Consider the following 26116-nt stretch of genomic DNA (forward strand, 5'->3'; position numbering starts at 1 on the left):
TCCTGATACTCTCTTGCTTACCCCACCCCTGAGTTGTATACCATTGTACATGACAGGAGACACTTCAGAAACAGTAACATGTATTCAGGGCCACACTGCTTAGAACGTTAGGTCCTTAAACCCTGTGTCCAAGTCATGTCTGTTTCTGACCTTCCATGAAACTCCAGCCCCATGTGCATGTGGGGGGCTGCTGAGTAGGGCCCCTCTGACTCAATAATGGCCCATTATTCTCCTGGGTCACTTGGCTCTCCAGAACTCCAGAACCCAGAACATTGCTGTGGGCTGCAGTGGCCTCAGTGGGTTTTGGAAGGAGCTTCCTTTCTGCCCCTGGGTTTCTTTGGACTGTCCAGCTGTCAACCAGTCCTTCTCTAATCACAGGTGAGGGCCGAGCCTACCATCACATCACTACCTCCCTTCTACAGGACCAGCCCAGAGTGGCACCACAGCTTTGAAAGTGACCCAGCTTCCCACAGGTATGAACATCAGCGATGACGCTGACCGGTGAGCCCCGTGATGGCAGCCTTCCCTCTGCCGAACATCGTACACTGAAGGTGGCCACACATTAGAGTAAACCAGGGGACCCCAGCTCACCTGGGGTGGGTTTGTGCTCAAGTGCCAGTACTCTCGCCAAATTCCCAAGGGAATTCTAGTGGTTTATCATAGTTGAAAAACTTTGTAATGGACCTTGGGGTTTTTTGGTGAGAATTACATTATCTCACTTATCCATCCATCCATCCATCCATCCACCAAACATGCACTGAACTCCAAAATCAGGTCCACACATTGTTCCAGGAGGCAGGAAAACAGCTCTGAATAATGGTATTGGCATTTAAAAGTTAAAAAGAGAAATCCTTCGGTAGGCTGGTGTTTGGCTGAGATCTGAAGGACCAGACAGGGCTGTGAGGTGGGGTAGAGGTGTCATAAGCAGAGGCCACTGTCCCATGGTAGAGAGATCAGGAGAGAGAATAGAGAGGAGACCGGAGGGTATAAGGTCAGATGGGCAAAAGTAAGACCCAGAGCCAGAGTGGACCTGAGAAGCCACAAGGCCAAGCTTTGAGCTGTGCGTGACGGCGCACTGCTGGGACCTGTGAGGAATCGGAGCCATACTCACGTTTAAGAAGGAACTCACGATGGCTGTGTGGGGCATGGAGTAGGGGAAAGCAGAGAGCTGAAACACAGGTCAGCTAGCAGGTCACGGCACTGTCTGGACAGAAGATGATGTGTCTGGGGCATCGGGTCTTAGGGGATGCTGGACAACAGATGCGGCATGTGTCACTCCACGTTAGCCATTCTTATTGATCAGGAATCCATGGTGGCCACTTTACTCCAAACTGGAATTTGTAGGCCTGGGCAGTGTGCCTTTGTGGGGGAGGAAGGGGACATGGGTCATACCAGGTAACGTGCAAGGAGAAGCAAGGTCCACAGCACAGAGAACAAAGGGGCAGCCACAGTAAAGCTGGTAACACAGTGCCAGCCTGAATCAGAGAGGGATCCAGAGTTTGAGTGGCGCACAGCTCAGGCTGGAGGGGCCAGAGAAGAGGATAGGAACACCCCCTCGCACACTCTTGGAAATGAAAATAGGACTCTTCTCTGCTTCCTTCAGTCAAATGCCATCTTCTGATTGAGGCTGTCAAAGGTCACCTTATTAATTATTAACACGTCCCCCTCCCTATCATTTCCGAGTCTTCCCTTATCTCCTTTTCTCTTGAGTCTGGATCAGTGTCACATATACAATCCACTATGTTTCACATGACCAGAATGCATGGACTTCTGCCCATCTTTTTGACTTTTATAGATCTAGCACCTAACAGCATGCAACGTATGCAACATGTTACAAGCCTCAAAAACATCTGGAAAGTTGTACAAATGATTGAATAAATGTGCCAGAGGGGAAGCTGAGGCAGCAGAAGTTGCCATGGAGGGCCTGCCTCTCAGCCAGCAGCACCTGATTACCATCCTGCCTGCCTGAGGCGGACTGCAGTGTCTCCCTTGTATGCAGGGAGAGAGGCCCAGGATCCTCTTTCCTCGTGCAGGTGGCACAGAGAGGATCTTAAAATCTTTAATTTCAAGTTTCTCCCCAGAAGATCCCTTGTCACTTTTGCAAATCTGATCCCTTTTGCCCAGAAGGATTCAGGATACCACAAAAATACAGAATGGATGGCCAATGTCAGGACCGGGAAGGTTCTGGCTACCCTCACTACCTTGTTTTTGCATAGCGAAGAAATGGTCATTCTGGTGATTTTCTGTAAATGAAAATTAACACTCCAGTACTCTGATGCCTCCATGTAGGAAATGAACTTTTAGGTGACGATTCCTATTGCAAGTGAATGACTCAAAGAAAAAAAAAAAGCAAAAGAACATTAGTGCTAAAAACAAAACTTCTAATAGTCATCGTTGTACTCTAGCAGACCTAGCCAGAGCTGGTGAGTGGCACATTGGCTGTGAATGTGGGGACACTATAGGTCATTAGGGACCCTTAATGCCAACCTGGCAACCATGAGTCCTTTGGCTGAGACACAGATTTGGATCATATCCATTGTTTAACAATCCTGAAGGCATCCACCCACCTTTCACCCTTATCTTGACTTAGCCTTGCTGATTTCACTTGACCACATGGTTCTTGAGTTGCATTACTCTTTTAAACCTTGTCCACTTGAATTACCTGGGCAAAGTTTAAGAGAGCCGACAATCAATAAGTTTCACTTGGATCCTGATTTAAAAAATTTAAATTTTATGAGGCAATCTGGGTGATTTGCATACTGCCTGGGTTGTTGACGATGATATGTGGATGTTATGCTATTGTGGTTATTTGCTATTTTAAAATAATCTGTGTCACATAGTGATTCATAATAAAATATTTACAGGTGAAATGTACAACGCCTAAGACTGCCTTCAACATAATCCAGGGTAGAGAGCTGATAAGAATATAAATGAAATATTTAGCCATGGCAGTAAAGAAGTTGAAGGGTGGGTATCGTGGGGACACATCATAGCACTCTTATCTTTATGCTCAAGATGTCCCAAGTAAATGGTTAAAATAACAACCATAAACCATGTATAATAAACTGGCAATCCCAGCTCTCTGAGAGGCCAAAACAGGGAGATCACAAGTTCAAGCCCTGCCTGAGCAACTCAGTGACTTAGCAAGACCCTGTCTCAAAATAAATATTGAAAAAAGATTTAGGAGCGAAGCTCAGTGCAGAGAGCGTGGGTTCAATCCCCAGTACCACAAACAATAACAACAATAACAAATGCAAGCAAACATGAGCAAAACCACAAAAATCACCTTGGAAACTACAAATATTTTGATTTTCAGGCCCCACACTGAGAAATTCTGAGTCAGTTTGGTCAGGAGTGAGGTTGAGCATCAGGGGATTTTTAATAAATTCCAAAGGTTAAAGAGAGAGAATTAAGCACTATGCAATACACACTGTCTCAAAAGGTGCACTCAAAGCATGTTCACAAAGGCATTTTCAATATCTTGAAGGATTCATTCTAAATATAACAGTTTTCTTGGCTAGAATAAAGGAGAGATTTTTATTTGGTACTCAATACTTTTACAAGTGCATTTTGTGGTTATGGCTTTTAGAAGGAAATATTTATTCTTGAAAATATTTCAAGAACCAAATGTGGTTCATCATAAGGTAGTGAGCATCCTGTCACAGGGGCATTTAGGCTGGAGTTGGAGGAACATGATGCAAGGGAGCATGGGGCACTGTTGGCAGAAGGGCTCTTGGAAGCCTGGGTTGGGGCACTGGTTGAGAGGCTCACCTTGGCATGAGACCTTTCTCTGCAAGTTTTCAATAGTGGCTGGGAAGCCAGCGGTCATGAGTGTCCTGCTGTCCCATGTGACCTAGTTGTGCTGAGCTTCCCGAATGTAGTCACTCACTTTCGGGACTGAGGCTATCCCAGTATCTTGTCTCTGGGCCATGCTGCTGCCAAGCATTGGGCTCCACTGGGGAACAGTGCCCAGGCCAATGGGTCCCCAGGTGAGAGGCAGGATGTGGAGGGAAACACTAGAGTGGGAGAGAGGCCCACCTGTGTTAATAAAGGCTCTGTTCCTTTCCTAGGCAGGACAGCCATGGAACTGCTCTGGATGACCCTGCTGACACTGACCTCTTGGGTCCCCACCACCCACAGCTCTCTGGAGCAGGATGCCACTGCCCCCAACATCAACCCCTCCCAGCCCTTGCATATCGTGGAGGAGCAAAATCTGCTGGTTCTGACACCAGCCGGCCTGGAGCAGATGCTCAATGAGACCCGCTTTTTCATGGTTCTTTTCCGTGAGTGTCCCCTCGTGGTTGCTGGTGACAAGAGGCCTAGGCCTGCTTCCGTGCTCCTGTGGCCTGGGGAGTTTTATGTATTGCTCAACATACAAGAACACACGACCAATTTCAAAAGCATATTTACATATACCAAATCATTCTCAATTTCCAGATGAGAACACTGAGATCCAAGGAAAGTGAGCAATTATCCAGGTACCTGGGGACCACTTTCCTTTTGGGTTTGCACAAAAGGTGATCAAAAATATAGTGAAAAAAATTTTAATTTATTACAATGAAAGACATACTGCCACTAATCTCCTCTGTTATTCCCCGTCACCTCAAACACACTTAACCCATCATTCCTGCCACTTTCGGAATCAGTTCTGGAAGTCCCCTTTCATAACTGTTTTAACAGAGTTTGATAAAAGAAATGCAGTCAATGCTGTTGAGTATCAATCAAGGAAAAGGCAGGCTTGTGAAAGCACTTGTGTGTCTTCACCCACCTTATTCAGCAGATCTGGCGACTCCTCAGTGTCAAAATGACCGCGAAAGGTAAATAAACATTTTGAATTGATCCAGCAATGAAGGTGCAACCAGAGACATTCATGAAAGAGGACTTCTAGAACTGCTTCAGAAAGTGGCAAGGATGGTGGGATAGGTGGTGCTCCAAGTGAGGGAGAGCATCCTGAGGGGACTAATGACAATGTGTCTTTATTCTAATGAATCTGTATATTTTGATCACATATCACATGTGGCCCTTCCTGATGTCATATGTAGTAAAGCCAGGCTTTACCTTCAGATGTCTTCACTGTCCTGGGCCTCAGTTTTCTCCTCCAGAGAATGGGCATGGAGCATCATGACCAAGCTGGATTGTTGAGAAGACTCAGTGAAGTGCATGCATTTCCTGGGCCACATCCTGAGGGTAATAAAGGGTAGCAATTAGGTCCAAGTTCTTGAGTTAAAGGGTGCATTAGCCCTTCTCCTCTGCTGTCTAGGCTTCATGTTAACTTTTACTCTGTATCAGCAGACATGGGGGGGGCACTTGAGCTGAGCTTCAGGACTGTATGAGAGGGTTTTCCTGACAGCTTTCACACTGTGAATGCTACCACGTGCTAGGCATCACCACAGGAATGGGTAAGGCCTGGGTTCTTACAGTTCAGCATGGGGGCACCATTCACTTCCCTACTTTGTGTCCGGGATACAGAAGCACAGAAAGGCCAACTGACTTGCCCAAAGTCACACAACACAAGTGAGGGTTCCCCCACTTGCTACACCACTTACCATCTGGAGGGACGTGGGGGATGAAGAAAGCAGATGTGGATACTGAAGTCTGAATCCTGCCTTCAGAGATACTCCCAGATCAGGGCTGGTTCTGTGACAGCCCCTCAAGGCCTGCTTCTGCCACACATCAGGTCTGCAGTGCCCAGCCCTCAAAAGGAGGAGGAAGGAGAGCGGGCAGGCGACCTTTCCCTTCTTGGTTTCTGTCCACTTCCCAGAAGCCCAGCTTCCCTGCTGTCTAACTGGTGGGCTGAAATTGACCCGTCTTTTCCCTACCATGACTCTGCACAGATGCCCTTTTATTTCCAGTCCCACCAGGCAGTGTGGTGTGAAGGAGGGTCAGCTTTGCAGGCTCACATGCTGGGCTCTGTGACTTACCAGCCTGGGGATGTTAGACACATGGCCTCGGGCACCCTGACCTTCTCTCCCTGGCTGCCAGGTGGTGAATGCAATGCCTTGTGTAATGCCTTGGGTGATGTGGGGTCAGGGGAGATAGCACCCTTAGCATGTTGCTAAGGAGTTTAAGGAGATACTGCATGCCCTTGTCATTGGCCTCATTGATGTATTTGGAGGAGTCAGTGACTCCCTCGTGGTCTCTTGTGGCCAAGGAACACACAGTGGCTAGCCCTGCCTGAGCAGACAATAAGATATTATCTTTGTGTTTCATTTTACTTTTTACTAAGCTGCATCCCAGCCCTTTTCTTAATTTTTCACTTTGAGACAGGATCTTGTAAGTTGCTGTGCTGCCTAGCCTTGGTTTGAATTTGTGATCCTCATTTCTCAGCATCCCAGACAGCTGAGATTACAGAGAATCATTGTGTTCTGTTTCACTCTGCTGCTATATAGTCCCACACAGTGCCAGGCTGTGCCAGGCTGTGACAGGCTTTGTAGAAGGCCCAGAGCAAAGGAATCTTTGCTTTTGCCTCCAAGGACATTACAGTTGAAGCCAGAAATGCCACCAGCTCTGAGAAACTGTAAAACATACACATGTCATTGCATAGTCTGAACTCCATACCTGGGTGCTCCAAGGTGGGGAAGCCAGGGGTTACATCTGTCCTTACCATTGAATCTCCAAACCACAGTCAGTGAACAACATTCTGCATGTCATCTTGGCTGCTCATGCTGGGCATGAGGATACCCAGGCCAGAGCAAGTGCTTCTGGGATCTTTCAGTTTGCCTGCAAGAGAGAAACCCAATCTCACCCTGCACCCCCAAGATGAGCAATCTTTAGCTAGAGCAGTGGAGTGGTTGCTGAAGGGAGTAATGGAGAGTTCCCATCCCTCTTTAGTCCAGTGGAATCAAACAGATGCAATGTATCAACTCTGTAATAAGACTGGGTGCTGAGCAGAGCCCAGTGCCATGATGGCATCAGTGACACAGAGAGAACTAGTGGAGGACATCTTGGAATTGGGCAGACCCGGTGCTGTGGTGACATTAGATAGTTGCTCCTGGCACAGAGAGGTCTGGTAGAGGACAGCTGGGATTTGGGCAGAGCCCTGTGCCACGGTGACATTAGCCAGCTGCTTCTGGCACAGAAAGAACTGGCAGGATCTGCTGGGGCTGAACCAAGCCTCTGCTCGGGACCCAATAAGCAGATACAAAATAGTCACGACTCTGTGATGTCCACAAAGTACAACCTAACTGGCACAGATTGACTGGCACAGAGACTGGAGGCTAGCCTGCACCATCCCTGCATCCCTGCCTACCTCAGATAACAGCAAATTGGGAAGGGCAGCAAAAACTCAAGTCAGCATGCTTTGGAAAGACCCTAAGCAATACGGAGAGGGCCAGAGATCCCCAGGACACTCCAGTCTGAAAGAAACCAGAAACATGACAAGAGATAGAATAAAAAAAATCTCCAGCTGCCCAACATGAGAAAATAAGTCCAGGAGAAGTAAACACTGAAGAGAACAAGCACAGTAACCATCCAATACTAGACACAGCATCAGCCGAAATAAAATACTTTCATGACCTCATAGATGAATTTAAAACTGTACTCCTGATTCAAGTGAGGCAAGATATAAAGAGATTAATTAAAGAAATGATAAGCCCCTCCCAAGAGAACACAGATGGAAGAACAGAGGAAATCAGAAAAGGAAGAGAAACTTCTGAAGAAGAATTTAAACATAACCTAGAATACATGAAACAGATCCAAAGAGATTACCAGGAAACTAAAAACTCCATTGAACACTGGCAAAATGCCTTGACAGAAACTAAAGTTAGCCTTTTGAAACTGGAAGAGAGATTTATGATATATGATCGTGAAAGAAAAAACCTCTTAAAAATGAGGAACCAGAAAGAAACAATTCAAAGGCTAGAAGATGACAAAAGGATACATAACTTAAGAATAAAGAATGTGAATGAGGAAGCAGGAGCGACCAAAAATGAAATACAAAGAATATTCACAGATATATTAAAGGGAAATTTCCCATGTATAGGAAAAAGAAATGATATCCAGATAAAAGAGGAATACAGAACACCAGCTACTTACGACCAAAACAGATCTACATCCAGATATAATAATCAAGATTCCAGAAATCCACCAAAAAAAAAAAAAAATACTAAAAGCAGCCAGAGAAAAGAAGCAGATTACCTACAATGGGAAAATTATCAAAATAACAACAGACTTGTCAACACAAACTCTCAAATCGAGAAAGGAATGGGGAGAAATATTCCAAGTCCTGAAAGAAAATAATATGCCACCAAGACTCATTTACCCAGAAAAACACTCTCTCAAAATTAATAGAGAAATAAGATGCTTCCAAGACAAGGAGGAACTGTGGGAGTTCGTGGCCATCAACCCAACCCTACAGAGAGTGCTGAAGGACATTCCAGAGAAAGAGAGGAAGGGATACCAGGATTCCAGCAACAGTGGTAGAGAGGCCTCAATGAACGGGGCAGACAGTGGAATGAGGGAGTAAGGTGGACAAATTATAGGAGTAAAGTGGAGTAGCAGACATGAGGCAGAGACGGTAAGCTATTATCTTTAGTATAGATAGTTTTGATACACTATTAAAAAAGGCAGAGGTCATTGTTAATAGCGTATCAGGATTTAAAAGGTACAGTAGTCTTATCGCCCTGTTTAGTTTGAATTTAATTTGTTCCGATCTGTCCACTCATATCAGATTTGAGGACACAGACATCTGACCCAAAAATAGCAGGTTATACCCTGGTAACTATACTTAATTTCCTATTAACTTAAACTGAAATCCTGTATTACTTACATTGTCTTACTACGACTGATCTTATTTGAATCCGATTCATTAGACCGCGGTTTTGCCTTGGCTGATTTTATTTGAATTTGGTATGCTTGATAGTATCAACCCTAAAAGTAGAGGCAACTACTCTGAAGATGACAAGATGTAAAAGATATCCATACTGGTATTGATTATTAACAGCTCTCAAGTCCTACAATGTTTTCCAAGTTGTACTTTTATAAAAATAGCTATGTAATACTATGCTTAACTATATTAAGCCCGATGATGTGGACAAGTCTATTGAAAATAACAAGAAAAAGCATAATAACTACGGTAGATCACCTAATATTGTGGTCTTATGTGTCTTTTTCATTGCATGTTTTTCTAGGAATTTGTTTTGCTGTCGTTATGATTTGTTTTTCCCTATAATACAGAGAGGATAGATATACATGTAGAAATTCACACATGAGAAGATTTTTTAAAAAACTATTTACGGGAACAGATTATATAATGCAAGATGTAATGAACAGATACTCTGAAGAACAAGAGACACTAAGAAACCCAATGCTAATTCTGTGGCATTATGATATAAAGTCTAGCAATACCATTATTCACTGATCAGAGTGATATTAGTCTAGTCTCTTAAGTTCAATTTCAGCATATGTAAAGATAAGAACAGCTACTACAAAGAGAATGAGAAACACTGTGGTAGTCGTTATTGTCTTCCCCAATGTCAGATCTTGAAGACCTAAAAAACCTTCATCATCCTGTAATGTTTGATTAATTCTATAATATGCAGTATGTACTTAATGTATGTGAAGATGGGGACAACCATTTGGAAGAAACTAGAGACAATTAGTTAAACAGTGAAGATCTCCAGTGGACTTGCTTTGAAATCTGTATTTCTTTAAATTCTTTTAAAACTGTTTTGTTCTGTTTTGATATGTTTAATCTTACCCTCTTTAAGATAAAAAAACAAGTGTGTAGGACTGATAACCATATTACGAAGTTTTTGTTAGATCACTGAGCAGAACTGTTGGCTGTGTCACTATTTGAATATCACTTTACATACTTTAATTTTGTAACCTGAACAACTATTTCTAAGATGACAATATGTAACTTATCAATTGGTGATTACTTACTGTTTATTTTTCTGTAATTCTGAATTTTTTCTACCCTTTTTTATCTCCATGTATTTTTTTTTGTTTCTTTCTCTTTAAATAAAAAAAAATAAGACTTGGTGCAACGTCTAGTAATAAGGTATCTGTGACTGTCAGCTTCAGTCTAAGAGCTCAGTTTCTTATACCATATCGGTCAAGGATGAACAGTGCCTGGCATCCCAGCTGCTCAGCATCAAGGATTTAAATTTGTTTTATTTCTGACTTTGTCATCCTGGAAGAAGTGGGTTTGTTAACAATACAGAAATCCAAGCAGCCAAATTGATAAATTTGGAATTTAATTAGCTGAGCTCAGGGACCACTCACATGGACCCCTGTTTCAAAGTCTCACCGAGTTGCCCTGAACTGGAAACTTTTAAAAGAGAGTATCACAAAAGACATCCTGTTGGAAACAATTTAGCTAGAATCTTACATTAATTTTTGGTTGACACCTGTATCTTGTTTCTTTTGTTGAGCAGGTTAATTTTTCTCTTGTGGGTGCAGCTCATTCTGCTTTTCTCATAGGACTTTTACCCTAAGTAATTCTCCATTTTCCTTGGTCAAATACAAGGCACTAGTAAATGCAGGGCTCAGGATGGCATCAGTTATGCCACGCTACAACACTGGATATGTTGCAGCTTGTGGTCACAAGGGCTTCTGTACTTCCCGTATTGCATTTGATATCCTAGCTAGGTTTCAAAAAGGAGTGGAGGAGGGGTAGATACACAGTGAAAGGATAAAATATGCAATAGCTATTTGTTTGGTTTGGTGCTAGGGATTAAATCATGGCTTCAAGCATTCTCTTCTGGTTCCCTGTGATCTGCCAGGCTCCTCTTTCCCTGAACTCTGAAATCATGTGACAAAAAGGCCATCAACTGAAGATGGCCAATAGGTGGATTATGTTCTTCAGTGTTTGCATCCTCTCTTGAAAAGCCATAAGATGTGGAAGTGCTGGTCCTTCTTCCTACAGGGTGACAAATTAGGGCCAAGAAGTGAGACCAGGAGCCCTTGCCTGTGAGATTCCTGTCATCCTATCCAGCCAGTGCTGCCCACATGGGTGTTTGAGTTTATGTCTCCAGCCCCAAACCCAGGCCTTCCAAAGCTCCTGCCTCATCCTTCTCTCTCGATATATTGTTTCTGAATGAAGCCATTCCAAAGGGGGACACTAGGGATGTGGTGGCACCAACAACTCAGTCCTCTTACTCCTAGTGCCTCACCAGCTGGGTTGCACAGTCACTTCTGCAGGAACATGAATGAGAATAACTTTCCTTGGTGCCCTTAACGCTGAGCTCTAATGCCAGTATCTGATTGGCTGTGCACCTCTGCCTCCATCTAACATGGAGCTTGTGCGTTGCATGAGTAACCCCCCTTCCAATCCGGGGACACAGTCTTCTCCCTATCACTGATGGCTCTTTTCTTTAGGAGCACCACACGCATCCTTGCTTTACTGCAAGCCCACCAAGAAAAGCCTTGCAGAAGAGATCTAGCCAGACCATTCTCATCACACCAGTCTGTGAAGAGGACAGGTGTTTCCACTCTGCTAGAAGACTCTTCCCTGTAGCCCCACGCATCCCTTGTCCATGTCAGGACTTGGGCCAACTGTTTCATGATTCTGTCCACCAGGAAAAGTTGTGAACCCTGCAGCCCTCCTGCAACTTACTCTGCTTGCTGTGGGATTGTAAGATAACGGACACAGAGGTCAAAATCCCAAGCTCGCTCTGTCTGTGTGTCTCTGTCCCCTCTGTCTCTGTCTCTGTCTCTGTCTTTGTCTCTGTCTCAGTCTCGGTCTCTCTCTCTCTTTGCTGTGGTCCCAATCCCTGAATCCCGAATTCCCAGGTGAAGGGTGTGAAGTCACATGCTTCACATCACACAATAAACATCTCCACACAGGTTTTCTTCTTCAGAAATGGTGCAGCAGGTGGTCAAGGGTGAGGACCCTGCCTTGTGCCCATGAGAACATAAGGTGGTTCTGGCAGTGATATTGTTTTAATCAGGGTAGAAGGGCAAAATCATGGTGTTTTGGGTCTGTAACTTTGGGACTGAGCGTGAACACAAGGCTGATGAAAAAGCCAACTGATTTTCCATTCTTTAATTGCGCTTGATAACAACCAATCTGAATACTTTAACATATTCAAGTACTTCCATGAGTGGGTATTTCAAAGCAGCCAACTCTACCCCAGCAGTGATTGTGTTATCTAAAAGAGACACTGTATTAAATTCATTACAGTTGACTCTTTTGATTCCTGCCAGTACACAATTTAATTCCAAATGAGTTTTCAAAACCTGGCAGGCCTTCTGAAGTGACCCTTGGAAAAATTAATCACTTGGGAGGAAAGCATTGTAAAAGCTTTTCTCCAAGGGTAAATGGACTTTGTATAAAGGGATGTTGCAGATGTTGTCCCCAGGGACTCCCCAGCAGCTCTCAAATCCTTGGCTGCTTCCCAACTCCTTAACTCTCTAAGGACTCTGTGCCCAGGAGCCACTGTGGTGGGACCTCTCCCATCTCAAATGCCTTCTGCGTCCTAAACACACCACACAATCTTTGATTTGGTTCTACCTACTTGTTTCTTCCCAGATCCTGCCTTCCAATTTCAAAGTCACAAACATCCAGGCTTTTCTTGATTGCTCTCTATTATTCTGTTGTTGCTGTGGCCTTTTTTAGACAAAGTCTCACCATGCGGTTTAGGCTGGCCTTGAGCTTACTTTGTAGCTTAGGCTGGTCTTGAACTCACAATTCTTCTACCTCAGACTCCCGAGTGCTGGGTTTACAGGTGTGCCCAACCATTCCCCGCTTCCCTTATATTCTTTTTTTTATTTATAGAAAAAAAAACAAATAATAATAGAATTTCAAAAAAAATAACAGTAAGAAATTACTAGTTGATAAATTACATATTGTTATCTTAGAAGTAGTTGTTCAAGTGACAAAATAAAAACATATGGACAGACAATCAAACAATGACAGTGCAAATCATTCTGTATTATGAACTAGTAAAAACTTAGTATGGTTATCTATCTTGCACACTTAACCATACATACAGTTATATCCTTTAGAGCACTTTAGTTATTACAATATCTATTATGCATTTTGGCTCCTATTACCCTTTCAGTTTATTATTATTATTATTATTATTATTATTATTATTTAATTTTACATTAGAGATACAACATGATATTTACAAATGCAAGTCTGATTTACTTCACTTATGAGGATATTCTCAAGTTGTCTCCATTTACCTTAAAGGCTTCAAGATTATCATTCTTTGTAGCTGAATAGTACTCCATTATATAAAAATACTTTTTTTTTCATTTACTTTTTTCATCCACTCTGCAGTTTACAGGCATTTTGGTTGTTTCCAAGATTTAGCTATCACAAATTGTGCTGGTATGAACATGGTGCATATATATCACTGTGACATGATGTTTTCAGTTTTTCTGGGAAAATACCCAGGTGAGGAGTAGCTGGATTGAATGTAACTTCCAATCCTAGTTTTTTGAGGAATCTCCATACTGATTTCCATAGTGGCTGAACCAATCTACACTCATACCAACAGTGGAGAAGTGTTCCTTTTTCCCCACTGCCTTGCCAATGTTTATTATCAGTTGATTTCTTGATGGCAGCCATTCTTCCTGGAGTGAGATGAAATCCCAATGTTGCTTCAATTTGCATTTCTCAAATGATCAGTGATGGTGAACATTTCTTCATGTATTTATTTGCCATTTGTATATCTTCATCTGAGAAATGTGTGTTCATTTCAGATGCCCATTTTTGGAAAGGATCTTTGAATTTAGGGGCTTGATGGTTTTCAATTCTTTGTATGTTCTGGATTTAAGTCCTTTGTCTGAGGGACTACAGGCTAAAATTCTTTCCCATTCTGTGAATTTTCTTTTTCACTTTGTTGGTGATTTCTTTTGAAGTGCAAACATTTTTTAATGAGATGAGATCCCAGTTGTTGATTCTTTGAAGTATTTCCCATGTGGTTTGCATTTTGTTCATGAATTCTTTGCCTACCCCTATGTCTCCAAGATTTCTACCTATCTTGTCTTCTAGTAGATTTAGTGTTTCTGTTTTAATATTTAGACCTTTGATCCATTTTGACTTTAGTTTAGTGCATGGTGATAGACATGAGTCTACTTTTAGTCTTCAGCATGTGGAAAGCTGATTTTTCCAACGCTTATTAAAGAGGCTATCTTTCTTCCAGTGAACATGTTTAGCCCCTTTGTCAAATTTAAGGTGCTGAGTGTATTTTGTAGTTGTGTTTGCGCCTTCTAATCTCAGGTCTATTTCTTTGCCAATACCATGCTGATTTTATCACTATAGCTTTGTAGTATAGTTTCAAGTCAGAAATTGGGATGCCTCCCGCCTTGCCTTTGTTGATGTAGATTTCTATTTCCAAATGAATTTTAGGAATGTTTTCTGTAGATCTATAAGGTGTGTCAATGGTATTTTGATTGGGATTGCATTAAATCTGTATAACAGTTTTGGGAGTATGGTCATTTTCACAATGTTGGTTCCTCCTAACCAAGAGAAAGGAATATCCTTTCATTTTATAATATCCTCTTAAATCTCCTTTTTATGACTAATATAATTTTCAGTATATAAGTCTTTTACATTCTTGGTGAGGTTGATTCCCATTTCATTTTTTTAGATGCTATTGTGAAAGTTGATATTTTCATAATTTCTCTCAGTGAGTTTTTTGTTTGTGTACAGGAATGCTATTGATTTTTGAGTGTTGACTATGTATCCAGTTACACTGCTGAATTTGTTTATTATCTCTAGGTGTAGTTTAATGGAGTTTTGGGATCTTCTATGTAGTGTATCATGTCACCTGCAAGTAGTGATAATTTAACTTCTTGCTTTCCTATCTTTATTCCTTTTATTTCTCTCCTTTGTCTGATTGCTCTGGCTAATATTTTTAGAACTATATAGAATAGGAGTGGTGACAGTAGACATACTTGTCTTGGTTTTAGAGTGGAAGCTTTCAGTTTTTGTCCATTTAGCATAATGTTGGCTGTTGGTTTGACATACATGGCCTTTATCAGACTGAGGTGGTTACCATCTATTCAGAGTTACTGTAGGGTTTTTTTTTTAAATCAGGAACAAGTGTTGGACTTTATCAAAAGCTTTTTCTGTGTCTATTGAGATAACCATGTGACTTTTGCCTTTGTGTCTGTTGATGTGGTGTGTTACGTTGATTGATCTGCATATATTAAACCATCACTGCATTCCTGGGATAAATCTCACTTGGTCATGATGTATAATCTTCTTGATGATTTGCTGCAATCTATTTGCTAGCATTTTATTGAGAATCTTTGCATCAATGTTCATTAGTGAGATTGTCCTATAGCTCTCCTTTTTGGTTGGGTCTTTCTCTGGTTTTGGTATCAGAGTAATACTTGCCTCCAGGAATAAGTTAGGGAGGATTGTTTCCCTTTCAATTTCATTGGAGAGTTTGAGGAGTATTGGAATTAAATCTTCTCTAAATTTCTTGTATAATTCAGCTGTGAATCCATCAGGACCTGGGCTTTTTTTGTTGGTAAGTTTTTAATCACGTTTTCAATTTCAATAGCTGATATGGGGTTATTCAAAATTTTTATATCTTCTTGATTGAGCTTTGGTAGTTCATATGCTTCTAGAAATTTGTCCATTTCCTCTATTTTCTACCCTATGTGAATAACGATTTTCAAAGTAGGTATTCATGATCTTTTGAATTTCCATTTCCATGGGAGCTGTAGTAATTTCTCTCTTTTCAATCCTTATTGCATGAACTTGAGTTTTTTCTTTCTTTTTGTTGATAAAGTTGGCTAGAGGTTTATCAATTTTATTTATTCTCTCAAAAACCAGCTATTTGATTCATTCATTCTTTGTATTGTTTTTTTAGTCTCAATTGCATTAATTTCTGCTCCGATCTTTATAATTTCCTTTTCTCTATGAGCTTTGAGTTTTACTTGCTTTTTTTTCTAGAAGCTTGCGATGTGCCATTAGGTTGTTTATTTGTGCTTGCCCTGCTTTCTTGCTCCACAGCAGTGCTAGGTCCATGAGGTGTGTGTGTGTGGGGGGGGTGCAGTTGTGGAGCGGCCATCTCCGAGGTGGAGGTCTGGGGTCTGAGATGGGAGGGCCTCCCCTTTCATTCTTGAATCTCCTGTGCCACCACATCCTGTAGACGCTATCTCCTAAAGCCTCTGCATTCTCCTGTTGCCTGGGTTCTACCCTCCTCATTCCCTGCTCAAGCCACTGCAGCACGTGATCTCTGAGCGTCTTCCAGTGCTGTGCCTACAATCCACTCAATGTTTTTCTAAAATCCAGATATCCACAAGGTTGGCTCTCTGGTATGCTTCTCTGAAGAACCTTCTTTAATTCTTCTTAAATTCAACTCAATTTTCCCAACACTTCCAACTTCCAATTCTGTTTATTTTTTCTCTCTTATTACCTAATCCACTAAGTATTTTTATTTTTTCCATTTTATTATTTTAAAAAGCAAAGCATAAAGAAGGATAGAAATGATACAGCATTTCAAAAAAAGTAGGAAATTAACACTAGTCAATATGGTGCATACTGTCATCTTAGAAATAGTTGTTCAGGTTATAAGATCTAGTCATAAAAAATGATCAAACAATCAGACAATGACAGCACAAATTGTTTTTTTTTATAAACTAACAGAGATTAGTAGTATAGTTATCTATCTTCTATTTTGTTTCTTTTACCTCTTTTCTAGTGACAGCAGAAATTTACATGTGGTTGTTCACTATAACAGCCTTGGTGCCTAGAATGGTGCCAGTCATGTAGTATATGCTAAAAAAGATTTGTTGAACTAGTAAATGAATGAAATGAACAGATTCCCATGACTGTTGTTGTCAGGTCCAGTCTTTTTACCTTTCAGACAACAGAATTCCAGCTATCCTCGTCTTTCTGACCTCTGTTTTAGACCCTCAGGAGCATAGGACTTTGAGTGGAATCTCCAAATGTCCCATCTTTTGGACAGCCATGCCTTGGGGTTCTCTCACTCTGAGTGCCTGCCATTAGAGGTGATACAGCCTTGAGCCCAAATTCTCAGACAGCCATAGGAGAAGCCACAGGCCAGCAGCTGGCAACAGGCCAACACCTGCCGTGGTGATGGATAGGGGGTATCAGAGGTGATGATGGTGAAGAAGCAGGCAGTGGTGAGGCGTTGATCTCTGGAGGAGGCAGAAAGTCTCCCCTCCTGCCCATCGACTGGAAGGTTAATGAAAACAATCATTCACTTTCGGGTTTCAGGTTCCGCACAAGTGCAGGTTGCTGGCTAGCAGGTGGTGGGTGCCAGCTGGTCAGTTGGAGCATGAATCTATGAATCAGGTGGCCTTGCGGTTGAATCTCAAATTACCGCTTACTGGCAGGAAGATCTCTGGGCTTCCATTTCCTTCCGCCCTCCACAAAAGGGTTCTTTGTAGGAATGGCACTGTTTGTTAGCCAGGAGGTAATTTGCACTTTCTCCAAGTGCTCCAGATTAGCAGGGTTTTGCAAATGATCCAACAGTCTTCCTCTGTTCAGCCCTGCTCAGCTCACGTGCTCAGCACTGGATCAACAAGAGAGTCTGCAGTCACACAGTCTTATCAGGAGGAAGAAAAGTAAGCTAAGGACCCTTTCATTTCCCTCTATTTATGACAGAAAGAGTTGTTCCAAATGCTAGTTCCTTGTAGTTATTTCCTGTTTTACCGCCAAACAATTTGAATGATCAAGAAATCAGAGTGTCAGATCCCTTATGGGGAGTGTCGGATTGCTTCAGTGACCCCTCCTGCAAGATTCTGGCTCAGGAAAGTAGGGGAGAACGGTAGTGTGCGCCTCTCCCACCTTCCACACCTGGCCCTCTTTGCCTGAAGGAGCTCCCTGCCTCTGTGATGCAGCTACAGGCAACTGGAGGAACCCAATTCAGGTGACTAGTTTCGAGATGTTCCACCAGATGGCGCTCAGGAGCTCCTTCTCTTCACTGAGTCTGTGTTGTGTGCCCCCCCCCTGCTTAATTCCTAACCACAGAAATGTTACACCAATAACAGCAGTAGTGACTGTGACGTATTGTGTGCTCACTGCATGCCAGGCATTAACCTAAGTGTTTCACAGGTCTGATGAAGGTCACAGAACCAGAATTCTGCAGCCAGCCTGAGGGTTCATATTTTAACTTTCTCACCATCATGGGACTTTGGGCAAACAGATCACTTTGCTGTGACTCACCTGTAAACTTGGAAGGGTTATAATAACACCTGCTCCATAGGGTTACCTGGAAGAATACATAACTTCATGCGTGTGAAGCTCTAGAAAATAATAATCACTATGAACTGATAGTTACATAAATCTTTTCTGAATCTTGAAAAGGCAATGAGAGAGCTCCTATGATGGTCCTCATATAACAAAAGAGAAAAGCAGAACCCACAGGGACACAGTGGCTTGCAGCTGGATTGTGTCCAGTGTTACTGAGCTGGAGAAGCCACAACACACATCTCCCAAATTGTCCTGTTTCGTGACCTGTCACATTTCTGAAGCTTACTCCTTAAGGGCAGGCACAGGAAGAGCCCGGAGTTCTGGGGATGGGTGTGGATGGGGGAAGAGGCTTGGGTCAGCCTTTTCTCCTGTTGGCTCTTTTAGACAACCCGTCCTCCAAGCAATCCAAGAACCTGGCAGAAGAGCTGGGCAAAGCTGTGAAGATGATGGGCAAGGGCAAGACTGGGATTGGCTTCGGCAAAGTAGACATCACAGTGGAGAAGGAGCTCAAGCAGGAGTTTGACATCAAGAAGGCTCCAGAACTGAAGCTGTTTTTTGAGGGCAACAGGTCAGAACCCATCAGCTGCAAAGGTAATGATGCTCTATGTCACGTTACTTTTCATGCCTATGTAAAGCCTGCTTGTCAGCCAGAGGCTCTGACTCACATGGGTTCTCAGGGACTCAGGCTCTTTCCAGCCATAGCTGTACCTTCCTTGGTGGCCTGGAAGCCTCTGCTCACTCCTCTGTGTTTAGCCAGCATTTGGAGCCAAAAGTCTGGGGTCTAGCAGAGGTCGTGGTTGTGGCCTGGGAATGACAGACATTACTTTTATTTGCATCCATTGACCAGAATTCTGTTACACGGTCTCAGTCAGCTGAAAGAGAAGCCACAAAACATGTCCAGCTCTGCATTTCCAAGGAAATACGTTTTGGTGACCATACAGTTGCTTCTTCCACAGGTTGCATCTCAGTGATGGGCCCTCGAGACAACAAGAGGTAGAATGTGGGATGTATGGCTTATAAAATACTGGAAGCCAGAGACTTGAGTTCCTAATTCTACTCTTCATCCTCAGTATTGTCCTTCAGACTGATTTGGATGGGAGCTCGAGTCACTAGGTAGCCAAAAAGGAGACCAGGAGATGATGGAAAAAGAGGCTTAGGGTAGGGACCTCTTACATCATCATTCCTCCCATGTATTCAGCACCCATTTATTACCAGCCTGTCGTGTTTACAGCCCTTTCTTGATGTTGGGGCTATTTGGAGGATTTGATGTGTTCGTATGGTATATCTTAATCTTTAAAAAGGAATGCATAAGTGGATGGGAAGTCAGATGATGAGTGAATGGATGGATGGATAATAAAACTGATGAACACAAAAATGCCTAGCAACCTCCTTGCTATGCTAGTAGAATGTCCCCAGGTCTGAAGTATAGCGAACTCCCTATAGGCTCGATTGAGTGTTATTTCAAGAAGCTAAGATGGTGTCACCACATGCAGCCTGCCTTAATCTTTAGGGTTCCATACAGTTCCCTAAATGAGCACAAGGGCAGGGGGCATGAGAAGCACTAGACAAGTTCACTCAGGGAAGTGCTGCAAAGGGGGTAGCTGCATAACAGGTGCCAGGCAAGCATGTGGAGGGGGTTAAGCGGGTGTGGGCTAGAGGAGACATGGGGTAAGAGAGACGTGGGAAACCCTGGTTTCTTCTCCTACTGCTATACACGACATAATGGTTTTCAGTAGTGAGGACTACTGGCCCCAGCCAAGGAGCCCCATGTGATATGTGGCTTTGGGGAGGTTTGTAAGGAAACAAGCAGCCCCGTTTACCTGTCTACATTTGTATCTGCCTGTGGGATGGCATGTCCTTCCTCCTGAGGGAAAGGTGAGACTTGACTCTATGGTCAGTCAACAAAGTGACCGTGTGGCAACTCTCTGCAAGTGCGATTGCTGAGAAGGTCCTTACGGCCTCTTGAGATGCCCAACCCTGACCCTGGGACTTCCCTTGTTCTGCAGGAGGCATCACTGTTACCTCCCCTGACTGGCTCAGGAAGCTTGACCTACTCAGTGCTCCTGCACATCCATGGTTCTCTGTCACTTCACGGGATGGGATGGCATCTGTCCCTCACTGTCTGTTGAGAGCACTATCAAGGAAAGGTCCTCTCCCACTTTGATTTCCTGGTCCAGTGAAGAGGGTACAGGAGTCGGCAGCAGACCCCTCTGAATTCATGCCCTTGCTACCTTCCTGAGGAGCAATCACTTCCTCTTGTCACACCTCAATTTCCCTATGTGTGGAGTGAGAATAGTGAAGATATTTGCCTCCTAGGACACAATGCTCACGAGACACAGGGTGGGTCACATGTCTGCAGCAAGCACTGAGATCCAGGCCCTTCTCCTACTTCACAACAATCCAGTGTAGAAGGTGCTTCTACAAGTGGAGAAACAGGCACAGAAAGGGAGAATAACTTCTTGAAAGCATGCCAGCTAGTAAGCCATGGGGTCAGCAAAAATTCTCTACAAGGAAAGAGGCAGCAAGTATGTTAGGCCTTATGAGTAAGAACATCTGTGTGGCAATTACACATTCTGCTGACACAGTGTATAAGCAGCCATCTGTTAGTGAATGAGCATAACTGTGTTGAAATAAAGTTTAATTCATAAAAATCAAACACAGGGCCATCAAACTGGCTATAGTTTGTCGAACCCTGTTCTACACTGCTTTGTACTTTAAATAAATGGCAGATATGTTTATTATTAATAAACTGTTAGTTTATGACTCTAGTCCGGTGCTTAGAGGAATTAGGTTTTGATAATTTTTTGAACTTGAAGAGGAATTGCAAGGTCTCCATGCAGGTAGGAGTAGGTAAGGGACTAGTCCATATTGTGTTAAGCTTTCTTATCCCCCTCTTTGTCAGCATTACTCCAAACCAAGGAAAGAGCCAAGGCTGGGATGCAGGATACTTGGATTTTAGGACCCACTCACTATCTGTGGGAAGCTAGGACAAGCCTTGTAGACTTGGGCTTCCAATTTCCCATTTTCTAGACAAAATGAGTAATTACAGTTCTGCCTCCCTACACAGGACTCCTCTGAGCTCCAAGAGAAGACAGTACTGCACACATCAACAGCAACACAGCTTACACAAAAAGCCTCTGTTTGTGGCAAGTGGGATTTAATACTTGCTGAGCCAAAGTTCCCTTCTTGTCTGGTCTCCAAGGACCAATCATGAAAAGAAGTGTTCTTACCCCTCCCCATAGGGAGAGAAACATGACGATGCCTCTAGGGCCTTTGTTAATGAAGCATTCACAGCTCGTTCCTGGAAAAGTGCAGCCAAGTGTGTCCCCAGTCAATAATTGACAGAGTGTTCACACCTCAGCTGTCACTGTGTCCTCTGGCTCAGGGCCAAGCCCAAGGGGTGGCATGGTGCCCTGCAAAAACAGTACTAGAGCTGGAGGCACTTGAGAACAAGCCATAGCAAATCTAGAGGAGCAAACATCCCAGAGAAGATGCCCCCAGATCCATTTCCCTAAATCTGGCTCACCTAATGATTCATTCACTTCATTTATTCATTCATTAGTCATTCCTTAGTGGTTTCTTGAACACCTAGTATGTGCCAGGGATTCTAGGAGTCACTAGGGCTCATATTCCACAAGTTAGCAAAACAAAAATTGGAAAGTTATAGATGCAATAAAGAGAATAAAATGGGTCCGGAGAGAGTATAGAAGACCACCTGAGACTTGAGTAAGCAGCAGGAGCAGAAGAAGAGCTAAGGTGGGGCGGGAGGCCAATGGTTGAAATGTCGTGTGCTAGAAACTGGATAGGGGACAGAGTGGAGCAATGGTTCGAATGACCTGAAGTTTAAAGAAACTTGGAGTTTCTGCACCTTTTTTTACATGTTCAGAATTTCTAAACCAATTCCTTTTATGGAACTTACAACATAATTTGGGTAGAAAAATGCCTCTAACAGAAACAGTTTGCTTCCCTGTGCATCTGTTTTTCGTCTAAAGATAACAAGGAACACTGGACATAGACTCAACTTCAGGGCTGAATTCTCAGAACAGAGGGGATATCGGTGGGGTGGGTACCAACGTGTGAGCTAACACAAAGCTTCCTCCTTTCTCTCTGTCTCCTGTGGCACTGTGTCGTCATCCTAGGAGCTTATGTAGGTTGGCTCACTATTGCTTTTTTTTTTTTAACCATTGCTTTTAAAATGGTTTTCTTGGTATCTACTGAAACCGAGCATGGCCCCTCTCTGTCAGAAATTTTACTCCTGGCTCATCTACCCAATGGAAGGATATTTTTTGCACCCCAGTGTAATAGCCAGAGTTTGCAAAGCAGTAGATTTTAACAAAGAACACAAAGTTTATAGAGTTATTTTATAATATTCACCCAAAAAGTCAAATACAGAAGAGTGCAGGAGATCGGTCCATGTGTAGAGACACAAAGAATCCAGCTGAGGGCCTGGATCCCAAGGCAATGTCCTGCATGAGTCCAGCTGAAGACCTAGAGCCCACAACAATATCTCATGCAAGTCTGTGTCAAGCATTTGTGCCAAGAAGGCCCAAAGGTCAGTGTTGGAAACTAGAAGTTCTGCGTGAGTGGGGTGAAGGGTCTGTGCCAGCAGGCTGAGGGATCTGCACTGGAGCCAGGAAGTAACGCTCAGGGTAAGGAACAGTGTTCCCCCAAAGAGAATCACAGCCATCCTCAGTGACAGTGAGGACCTGGGGGTCCTCCAACAATAATAGCTGAGTTCATATCAGAAAAACCAGGGAGATGAGCTTCTCCAGGAGAATCAACAGCACATCATCTTCCCCTCCAGTTCTTTAATGCTGTTGGCAATCCTCAGGTGAGCTTTCCCACCCAGAACCATGCTGACTCAGTTCAGCTGGGTGTTACAAACTGACCATTAGTTAATCTACTACATCCAGAGACAAGTATGAGAATTTGTTTACAATGGCCTCAACCAGAAACAACATAATGATCATCAGCAAAGGATAGATAATAAATTGGGAAATGCACAATAGAATACTATGCAGAAGTGGAAGTCAGTCTTCAAGTACACAAACAATGGAAATGTAGCTTACAAGGTAATAAGACTCAAATCGTGTGACATGACTCCATTTATGTGGAAATATAGGCAGACAGATTCAGGCTGTTAGAAGTAGCCACCCCTAGGTGGGCTTAAGGACGGTTGGGTGGAGACCCAGCAGGGAATTCTGGGGGCCCATTAACATTCTGTTTCTTGATATGGGTGGTAGCTGCGTGGATGTATTCATTTTGTGAAAATTCATCAAAGTATTATACATTGCCATTTGGGTACCTTTCTGCATGTAAATACATTTCACTATAAGATTTTTTTTGAAGGCTTCATATTCTGATGCTGAAAGTAGAGTCTTTTGAGGTTGATTTAACTGTTCAGGTGCCTAAATCAAAACCCATGCAGTGATTTGCCCTGACGCAGGGCCATTACACAGGCTCTTGGCTCTACCTGCAAGTCTCGCTCTCTCCTTACTGCTTCCTGGTTAACTCTAGTGCACCCATCAGTTTTTGGCTCATAGATTATTTCCTCCAGAATGCTCGCCTTGACTTTACCATCTAGGTCAGATGTCTTTGTGAGAAGCTCATAGAACTTCACTTTGGGTGGGATTATATACTTGTTTGTGTAGTTATTTGATGATCGACTTCCTCAGCACAACACACAGTGCTACCAAACACGGTGATGTGTTTGCTTCTGCCCACCATGACACCCCAGCACTAAGCACAGCACCCATGCTTATCTAACATCAAAGGCACTTACTGCATCTTTGACTAAGGAAAGAATAAATGAGTGAATGAATAAAGATCTATGGGTGTATTCTAAAGCTATGCACAACATACATTCCTTTTTTTTAATAAATAAAAGGAGACAAGACAGAACAAAGCCAATCGAGATAGTGCAGTGAAACTGGTACAGAATTTCAGAGCAGTATACCAGGATAACAGAAATAGGCACCATAGTGTAGCTCATTATCTTCACAGTAGTTGTTCTTTCAATCAGGTATAACAAAATCAAACCAAAACCAGAACATTATAAAACCTATCAAAACAGAATATTGAATAGAGCAAAACAATCAGAACAAAGCAAAACAGTGAAAACAATATTTGCCTTCAAAGAGAAGATAGATAAATATAGCAAACGCATATTTGCTATATTGCATACTGTCATCCTCCCAAGAGATGCTCAGACCTCTGGCCCCAGGTCAGCCTAATCAACCCAACAGTACAAGCATTTAGTTGCTTTATGGGCCTCAGTTGCTAACAACTCCAGCTGTCCTTGACACCATCCAGCTGCTGAGGGGTGGAGGTGGGTGGATGGGGAAGGGACATTTGCTTCTCAGCCCATGCACCGGTAGGCTCATGGGAGATGCTGACTTGTTCTCTCCCTGGTGTGCTGGCTACTCACTGGGGCTGCCGCTGCTTACCAGGAAGGAGAGCTTATACAGCATACATTATTCTTCATCTCATAAATTTGTTTAAGATATTTCATTCTATTCTATAGTAGATATTGATAATAAACTGAAGCTATAAATTGTAATGTACATTACTTGATGTCATGTGAAATTGATGCTCTCAGGAAACACAGGTCCATCTGTATATAGCTCTGTGTATTTTTTGGCACACTGCTATGTCTTCCCAGATATAGCATATATGTATTTCTAGCTTTAGAAGGTAAGACTTTTGTGTGCTTTCCATCTTGTATACCATAGCCAAGAAAAAGAAGTCAGGGTGTATGACCTTAGAGAGCATTTGGGTCTTGACTGGGGAGTTGGTCTCACATATGGATAATGAAATTTTCCCAAGGTCATGGAGGTATATTTGTATTTTAAAACCATAAATTCATTTTCTTGTCACCTTAGAAGATACAAAAGAAATGAAGGTTGGGACCTTCATTTCCTCCTAGGTTTGATTTCTGAGTTCACTACTTGATTGGCTATCAGAAAGTTGAATGTTGGTTTCCTGATCTGTAAAATGGGAAGAGTAAGACTCTGTCCCATAAAGTTGTCATAAAATTTTAATACAAGTAAACACATTCAGCCCAATGTCTGGGTCCTGGGAAGAGCTCAGTGACATTTACTGGCTGTTGTGCATATTCATACCTTGGAGCCTTTAGGAGAAATGGAATGGGGAAACTAACCTTATCCTTCAATGGGAGGAATAAGCCCTGCTTTAGTTCAAGAGAATATCTCTCTCTCTCTCTCTCTCTCTCTCTCTCTCTCTCTCTCTCTCTCTCTCTCTCTCCAGGAGTGGTTGAATCTGCAGCCTTGGTGGTTTGGTTAAGAAGACAAATTAGCCAAAAAGCATTTGTATTCAACGACAGCCAGGAGGTGGCAAATTTTGTGAAATCCAGGCCTGTGGTCATCATTGGCTTCTTCCAGGTACTAAGGTCAAGAGGAGGGAGGTGGCTATTCAACCAGCTTGTGTCCAGGAGAAAGTGAGGTGAGAAGCCTCTCTCACGGGTGCTGTCCCATGCGGAAGTGGTGAGATGGTAAGGGGAAGGTGGATAGGAGTGGAAAGGAGGGAGAGGAAATCGACATACTTATTTAGCTGGTTACAGTGAGGCTGATCTTTTGCAAGGTCTATTTAGAACATCACACAATGAGGGGTATCTTTGTTTTCTAGTTTGAGAGCCATTGTTTTCTGGGATCCTGACATGCCTGAACCAGGTCTGCCTTCATCCCCAACCTCTTCCGTTCCTGGCCCATTCTCCCCATCTGCCTCCATGTAAACTAAAACTATTAACAGTTCATCAGCATAAACCCACTTGAAAACATGCCAACTCTCATCAGGGGTGTAGCGGGGGAAGACATTTGGGAACGGACATAAAATCTTAGATGTAATTATGAAATGTTTCCTGAGAGTTTTCTATTGCTTTTATATATTTAGAAATTACTTGAAGATGGGGTTTGTAGAAATGATGGCTTCTAGAAAATGAATTTCTGGAAGACAGCTATGCTCACCACTGTA

At 42.9% G+C, this 26116-nt stretch overlaps 1 protein-coding gene across 6 annotated transcripts in view; it reads left to right on the plus strand.

The window, feature by feature from the left end:
* Positions 1-236: 236 nt before the first annotated feature.
* Pdilt (protein disulfide isomerase like, testis expressed) overlaps positions 237-26116 on the plus strand; it is a 43275-nt gene continuing 17395 nt past the window's right edge. For 2 of the 6 annotated variants that reach the window (XM_063226576.1, XM_063226580.1), the window contains exons 1-4: positions 257-473; positions 4071-4283; positions 18512-18718; positions 25394-25527. In XM_063226576.1, the coding sequence (XP_063082646.1) occupies positions 4082-4283; positions 18512-18718; positions 25394-25527 (543 nt within the window). In that variant the 5' untranslated portion in view covers positions 257-473; positions 4071-4081. Of the gene's footprint in view, positions 474-4070; positions 4284-17307; positions 17500-18511; positions 18719-25393; positions 25528-26116 lie in introns of those variants that run through there. The other 4 variants (XM_063226577.1, XM_063226578.1, XM_063226579.1 and 1 more) reach the window with 4 other exon arrangements.

The sequence above is a fragment of the Cavia porcellus genome, unplaced genomic scaffold, assembly GCF_034190915.1.
Source record: "Cavia porcellus strain 051 isolate PalLab524CR breed Dunkin Hartley unplaced genomic scaffold, mCavPor4.1 scaffold_16, whole genome shotgun sequence".
Lineage (NCBI taxonomy): Eukaryota > Metazoa > Chordata > Mammalia > Rodentia > Caviidae > Cavia > Cavia porcellus.